General features: G+C 44.3%; 1 protein-coding gene across 1 annotated transcript; it reads left to right on the forward strand.

Annotated features, from left to right (window-relative positions):
- The first annotated feature begins 286 nt into the window (after positions 1–286).
- Positions 287–5062, forward strand: LOC125300263 (zinc transporter ZIP3-like). Its single transcript, XM_048252014.1, has 3 exons — positions 287–378; positions 1265–1603; positions 2448–5062. The coding sequence occupies exons 2-3, from the start codon at positions 1397–1399 to the stop codon at positions 3177–3179; spliced, it is 939 nt and encodes a 312-aa protein (XP_048107971.1). The 5' UTR covers positions 287–378; positions 1265–1396; the 3' UTR covers positions 3180–5062.
- Positions 5063–8284: the final 3222 nt, after the last annotated feature.

Here is an 8284-nt window from a genome sequence, read left to right on the forward strand (position 1 = left end):
AAGATTTGACTGGTGATTTTATTTGTCTTTTCACTGCTGTCTAATGACCTAATAATCAGACGGACTAATATTAATGAGCGAAATCAAAAGTGTCTGTATGTCACTGAATAACAACTTTATCAATGCACCAAAGCGGCAGTAGCAGTCACTGCTGACTAGAATGAAACATGTTCTCCTAGTATTAAACACAAAAATATGATCTGTTAAAATGTAATTTAATTTAGATAGAAATTAATGAATTAATCATTCTTTTTAAACTGGGAACTTATTTTGGCATTCTGCGTCACATCCTCCATTGCTGACTGGCTGCACAAGGCTGACCGGACAGGTGCAACAGCGTTTTCAAGCAGCAGGAAGTATCCGAGGAGGAAGAAATAGGTAGATTAACCATGTTTCGATGTACAACATTTCTAAATACACATTATATCTAAGGAGTTAGCTGCAGCGTGGTGTGGTAACGTTAAATGTGAAAAGAGTAACGTTAATGTTTGAAAATAAGATGCGCTGATGACGACTAAATACCTACTAGTTTACTAGCATGCTATCACAGGTGAACAGCCTCTGTTTACATCAGCTTGAGTTAGCAAGCAATTTCTTGGTTGAAAATTCGCCCAAGCTGTTCAGTCACTATTGCGGTTAACCCCCGTTATTTGTGTTTATACCACCAGAGCCACTATTGCTAACTCGTAAACAGATGTTTAGCTAGCTAACCTAGCGTTATCAGATTTTAGCTTCTTGTTTCCTTGTTGTCTCCTAACGAGGAAATTGCAAACGTAGCTAATGATGCACTGTATTGAACTGGACATATATTTGATTGTATTTACGTTCATCTAAACGAATCTAATGTTATTAATGTCTCCATGCTGGTTAGCAGAGTTAGTAGTGATGAACAAAATGGTAACGTTACAGGTTGCTGACACGTTATTTCCTCTCACATCTGTGGTCGAGCCATTTATTAACCTAGCTCGTTAGAGAACCGTGACTAATAACCTGCACTGAAAGCCAAGGCGACCCTGAGCTCATCAGCAGGTGTGAGAAAGTGTATATCTTTTTGAGAGAGGCACATGCTAATATCATGATATAACTTGTCTGATTAATATATCTCTATATGCAGTCTCAAAACTTTTGTGTTTACAAAGGCAGAACTACAGAGAAAGACATTCTGTGAAATGATTACTGTAAACAGGTTGAAAATGAGAATGTCATCAACATATGATGGTAGAGTTTGATCTAAATGAACTATCTTATGAACTGCGCTTTGTAGGCTGAAGCTGGGATGTCGTCTGTGTACATCAAAGGAGGAGAGTGGAGATGACAGTACTGGCCAGTGGCGGTGAATTAAGCGTCTTGCAGAGCAACAGAGTCTCCTGACCGTGGCCATTACTAGCGTGTTACCATGGAGATAGTGGTAGCTAAGATCCTGTGCCTGCTGGGTGTGTTTGCGCTCATGCTCGGGGGCATCCTGGTGCCCGTGAGGGTGATGCGAGTGGACAGCGAGAAGGCCCAGCGGTACCGGAGAGCCGTGGCCTTTAGCAACGCCTTCGGAGGCGGAGTCTTCCTGGCCACCTGCTTCAACGCTCTGCTGCCGGCGGTCAGGGAGAAGGTGGGTTCACAGAGGACTGACCAGCGCGTTTAAAACTCTTTAACTGACCAGCGCGTTTGAAGGAGGTTCTGAAGGATCACAAAGACCACACATGGATAACGGTTAAAGAAAAGATATTTATTCAGTAATGTATATGTAATTAATGTCATTTATTTAGTAATATGTAATTAGTTAACTATAAGTATAAATACTCTTTTGATCCTGTGAGGGATCTGCATTCATCTCAATCCGTGAATTAGTGACACACACTCAGCACACAGTGAACACACAGTGAGGTGAAGCACACACTAATCCCGGCGCATTGAGCTGCCTGCAACAACAGCGGCGCTCGGGGGTTAGGTACCTTGCACAAGGGCACTTCAGCCGTGCCTACTGGTCGCGGTTCGAACCGGCAATCCTCCGGTTACAAGTCCGAAGCGCTAACCAGTAGGCCACGGCTGCCCCAGTTGTTCATACATTAGTTAGTTAATGTGTATGTAATCAGTATCTATTGCACCCATTAGTTAGTAATGCATATGTAATTACTATACATCCATTAGTTAGTAATGTATATGTAATCAGTATCTATTGCACCCATTAGTTATTAGTTAGTAACGGATATGTCATTAATACCTACCTACATTGCACACATAGTTAGTAATGTATATGTCATTACTATACATCCATTAGTTAGTAATGTATATGTAATCAGTATCTATTGCACCCATTAGTTATTAGTTAGTAACGGATATGTCATTAGTACCTACCTACATTGCACACATAGTTAGTAATGCATATGTCATTACTATACATCCATTAGTTAGTAATGTAAATGTAATTAGTATACATCCATTGAACCCTCCAGGTGGAGGAGGTGCTGAAGGCGGTGAAGGTCAGCACGGACTACCCTCTGGCCGAGACCATGATGATGCTCGGCTTCTTCCTCACCGTGTTCGTGGAGCAGGCTGTTCTGACCTTCCGGAAGGAGCGGCCGTCTTTCATCGACCTGGAGACGTTCAACGCGGGCGGCTCAGAGGCCGGCAGCGACTCGGAGTACGACACGCCCTTCATCGCGCCGCCCCGCGGGGGGGCAGCGCCGGGGCACGGGCACCACGGGCACTTCAGTCCGGCCGAGCTGGCCCGCGCCGGCCCTCTGCGCCTCGCCAGCCTGGTCCTGGCGCTCTCCGCCCACTCCGTGTTCGAGGGGCTCGCGCTGGGCCTTCAGGAGGACGGCGCCAAGCTGGGCAGCCTCTTCATCGGCGTGGCCGTCCACGAGACGCTGGCAGCGGTGGCGCTCGGGGTCAGCGTGGCCAAGGCCGGGCTGCCCATGCGGGACGCCACCAAGCTGGCGGTGACGGTGAGCCTGATGATCCCGGTGGGCATCGGACTGGGCATGGGCATCGAGACGGCGCAGAACCTGGCGGGCAGCATCGTGTCGGTGGTGCTGCAGGGCATGGCGGCCGGGACCTTCCTCTTCATCACCTTCTTCGAGATCCTGTCGCGCGAGCTGGAGGACAAACACGACCGGCTGCTCAAGGTGCTCTTCCTCATCCTGGGCTACGGCATCCTGGCAGGCCTCGTCTTCATCAAGTGGTGACACACACACACACACACCAGCACATCCAAAGGAAATACTTGTTGGTGTTACCGCAAGGCAGCTGGCCTCTTTAAATTAACCAAGGACGGAGTGAGGCGGTCAGAGAGGAGATTTAACCCCTATGACCCCTATGACCCCCCTTGCCTGCTGTGTCTGCTCCAGTATGAAGTTCGCCTAATGATGTCTCATGAAGGAAGCCATGTCACACACTATCCTCTCTTTTCGCTCTTTTCTAACATGCTGTTTGTTTACAAAAGTCAAACACTAAAACCCTTGCAGGAGAACTCTACAGGAACCCTTGCAGGAGAGGGCATATCTGAGAAGAACTCTACAGGAGAACTCTACAGGAACCCTTGCAGGAGAGGGCATATCTGAGAAGAACTCTACAGGAGAACTCTACAGGAACCCTTGCAGGAGAGGTAAAAAAAACTCTGCAGGAACCCTTGCAGGAGAGGGCACATCTAAGAAGAACTCTGCAGGTGTCTGGAGTACATAACTGGCACATAACGTGCATTCATGTGTGGGCCTGTAAAGAAGCATTTATGAGATGGTCGATGGTCTACTGTTGCAGAGCACTAGAACTCTAGCATAGGGAGAAGTGTAATAGCCATCTTTTAGCATACTGTGCACTGTTATTGATGTATGTTGGCATTATTTACCAGTAGATGTTTTGTTTAAAAATGTGGATAATCTACAGTACTGTCCTAATGTGTTGCTCAGATTACAGCAGAAAAGTTAGTTCATCAATAATCTTTCAGATATGATTGGAAGTGCCTATTAGCAGGAAAGCACACTAAATTATTTATCTGCCAGAAAACTCAACTTGAACCGCAGGAATCGATTGGTAACTTTGCAATCTGTTACAATCAATCTGCTGCGTCTCAGGTCACGCCTTTTACTATTAAATGTGACTGAAGGGGTTCCGTTACTTGAGCTACAGCTCTCTGTAATACACTGTTAATGAAAGCCAGTCACACTGTCAAAGCTCCCTGCTATGTATGTATGTATAGGGGAATGTCTGCTTTGGTTTTTAAAGTGTATTGTGCCGTGTTAATATAGAGTTATGTGGAGTTTATAAGGATATATAAATGCTGTACGCTGGCTAGAGTTTCTATAAGGATATAGAATGCTGTATAAGGATATAGAATGCTGTATATATAGAATGCTGTATAAGGATATAGAATGCTGTATAAGGATATAGAATGCTGCATAATGCCAGTGCCAGTAGATCCAGCTCGTCTGCAGAGGTCCCCTTACATAACCACGTAGTGGCAGGAGCCTCTAGTTAAAGTTGTTCACTTTGAAAGTGACAGAAGACTACAAAGGATAATTTCTGATCCTTGATCATAAAAATATGACACATTTGTGTAACTTTATTATTTTTGTAAGTGAGCACATTGTACGATTATTTGGGCTTTTATGTTGTTTGATCAGCTTTGTTTTGATTGACTCCACTGTATGTCTGCTATCCAGGACTGTTTCAGGAAAATAGGGATCTTTAGTTACTTCTCATTGCTATTGTTACTTTTAATAGTTAAATGTCAGTTTTGTCTTACAGTAAGCCTGTGGATCAGTTGATCCATGTTTTGCCACCCAACTCTACTCAATCCCACGGCCTATACCACTGTACCCAGGGCCTATACAGTGTCAGAGATGGGATTCCTTCCTTTATTCCTTTATTTACAGAGAAATTAAATTATAATTTAACTGTTACAAAGTGTAAATCAACCAAATATTTAAGGTTTGAAGAATATTATTTGAAGGATGTCTTAGTTTAGTTATATTTTAAAAGTCATATTTTATATCCAACTGGGTTCATAAATGAAGTGTAAAGTATTATAATTATTGTCTGTATACATAAATAAAATATTAATTGTATTCCAGCATGTTGTTTATGTCCACTTTCATAATTATGACAGAAAAGGGTAACACTTTACTTGACAGTATTGACATAAAAGTGACATGACACATTAACCTTAATCCTAATCTTTAACCCTAATCCTAACCCTAACTTGTAATGACAAAAACCGAATGACACTTAATGACAGAAGCGTTATGTCAAACGTTTATAACTTGTTTCTGACACGTTCATGACAGTGTCATGTCACTCTTATGTCGACACTGTCAAGTAAAGTGTAACCAAAGGGAGTTTACAAAGACCCTTTACAAATCAAATTCAATGTAATATTAGTAGAATCAAGAAAGCAAAAACCTACATATAAAAATACAAAATATGCATCCATCATCCAAAATTGTAGTCATGACATAATGTGTTTTGACATCATTGATAACAGGCCTAATATTCTGAATTTTGAAGGAGCCATTCTAGCTAGCCGTGAGAGACAGCATTGACTCAGGTATTTCCTGTAATCCCAGGAAAACTATTTGAGAACTGCATGTTTGGCCTAATAATTGGTCCTTCCAAACTGTCAGGCCATTCACTTGTGGGTTTTAGTCCATGACTGCCTTATGAAGGCAAAGCAGCATTTTTGTTTTAAATCCTTTTGACAACATGGCTGCTGTTGACAGGGTTGAAAAGATGTTTAATTTAAGGCAGATTTCCCACACATAGTTTAAGACGTCCTGGACTACAAGAGAATTTCAATGAAGGTCTCCTCTGCATAGAGGCTTTAGTCTTGTACTAGGCTTAGTCCATGTCCAAGAAACCAGCTCTTTATGTCCAGCTGTTACCAGATGTAATGTGGATGCAGTGGAGGAAACCCGTAGAAAATGGAAGAGGCCTCACCTCCGAGGGTTCCGAGGGTCTTTGTGGTCTGGTCTCACCTCCGAGGGTTCCGAGGGTCTTTACGGCCTGGTCTCCTCCCCCTGGCAGGCTTGGTCGCACATCGCCATGAGCTCAGTGTTTACGCCATGAGCCACCATCTGATCGTATTACTCCCCTTATCTCCTCCTCAGCATGTCTTGGCCAACCACACCTACAGCTCTCCATAGGAATAGAATATTTCCGTACCACAATAAACATAATGGCTGTGGACTGGCAGCACTTAGTAATACCCATCTGGGTTTGACAATTCATATGTATGGAGACATCATACAGTATAATACACTTTTACCTTCCAATGTGAAAACAGCTCTAGCAGTGAGTGCACAAAGCACCACTATCATAATCTAATCTTGTATTTGGGATGCTGGAGGGAGGCTGGTTAGATTACGCCACATGGCACGCGTCTGACTAGCACCACTTACGCCACATGGCACGCACGTCTGATCCCACAGCACCGCAGTTCTGGCCCCGCAGTTCTGGCACCGCAGGCGGAAGCGGAGCAATTCTGACCCTGGTTCTACTGACACTGGCGTCACAGGGCCGGTTCTACTGACACTGGCGTCACGGGGCCGGTTCTACTGACACTGGCATCACAGGGCCGGTTCTACTGACACTGGCGTCATGGGGCCGGTTCTACTGACACTAGCTTTAGCCTGTAAACCTGACACTGGCATCACAGGGCCAGTTCTACTGATACTGGCGTCACAGGGCCGGTTCTACTGATACTGGTGTCATAGAGCTGGTTATGTTTTGGTGAGCTTGATGGGTCATATCACATTGCACTTGGATGTTCATATTAGAGATTGTTCACATGTACAATCTGATCTTTTCACTTGAATCCAGCTAACCACTGCCCTTAGGTTTACAAAGACTTTCAAACTACTAAAGACTTAGTGATGGTTTAGCCAATGCTCCGTCAGTGAAAAGTTGAATACCTCTTATAACACCTCTGACAGAACACAAACGCAGCAAAAAAAATGACGTCTTGTGCAGGAAAATCAGGCAAAGATCTCAGGGGAGGAGGGGTGTGCTCATACCAACATAACGGATCTATGTCGGAGGATAACTACTTATGAATGATGTGATATTCTTAACCAAATGCAACAGGTACTCAGATGTTAGTGAACTTGCAATGAAGAATCATTTCCCTCATGCAGAGTCATTTCCCTCATGCAGATTCATTTCCCTCATGCAGAGTCATTTCCCTCATGCAGAGTCATTTCCCTCAGAGTCCCTCATGCAGAGTCATTTCCCTCATGAAGATTCATTTCCCTCATGCAGTCTTAACAGCATGGTCCTGCTGATGGTCCTGTTTATCAAGTAAGCACAGCAAAGTATGTGTGCATAGTCTGCGTACATGTAGGCCTTCATGAATAACAGAAAATGTACACACACACACACATTCCTATGAACACACACATTCCTATGTACACCATGTCTTCTGATTGGATCCGGAATAAAATAAGTATGACATAGAAATATGTATGTACAGAAATATTGGTGTTGCTGGTTATGCTTTTCAACTTGCAGGATCCAGCCTGGATGTGTGTCAGATCGGCAGATCTTTTAACTCCCGAGTGAGTGACAAAGCGAGTATCTGGTATCAAGTACTGCTGTGAGTGAGACTAGGCTTAGCCCTCTTCACCCCCCGCACGACACCACCAGGGTCACATGACACCCCGTCCTGAAATCAATCTGCTCGTCACCTGCGTGAGATTAGGACTGGGCTGGATTAGCGCCATCGAGTCCGGCCCCAGTTGGACAGTGATCTGGAGCAGGAGGACGCGGCGCTGGACCCACAGGACCAGGTCACTAATCGGCACCGCATCCCTCTCGCCAGCGTCTGTCTGCTGAGTCTGTGAGTGAACATGAACCTCTCTGTCCTGAGACATGATTTTGTGCACCACTTCTTTTCCTGATGTTCAATATGGCGGTCCTTAATACTGTGTTTGGGATTTACTGAACAACACAGTGACACTCTCACAGACAGGAGAGGAAGTACTTATAGCTTACGCTGAACGATCCATATTCATACCAGCGGCATGAATATGTTCTTTTTCAAGGGTCAAGTGCAGCCAAAATATTACTACTATATTTATTCATGTGCCCTGAAATACTTCTGTTATAAGAAACATGTTGATCATGTTAGGTTTGTTCAATAAGTGCCAGAAGATTTCATTCATTGCAAAGAAGTCAGACAAAAGATGACCCAAGATAACACAGTTTCCTGTGTGTGTGTGTGTGTGTTTGTGTGTTTGCGTCACATTACCCAGGATTCCTTGGGAGGGCCGGGCGGAATGCGAGCCGGAGCTGGGGCACC

Source organism: Alosa alosa, chromosome 9, assembly GCF_017589495.1.
Source record: "Alosa alosa isolate M-15738 ecotype Scorff River chromosome 9, AALO_Geno_1.1, whole genome shotgun sequence".
Taxonomy (NCBI): Eukaryota; Metazoa; Chordata; class Actinopteri; order Clupeiformes; family Clupeidae; genus Alosa; species Alosa alosa.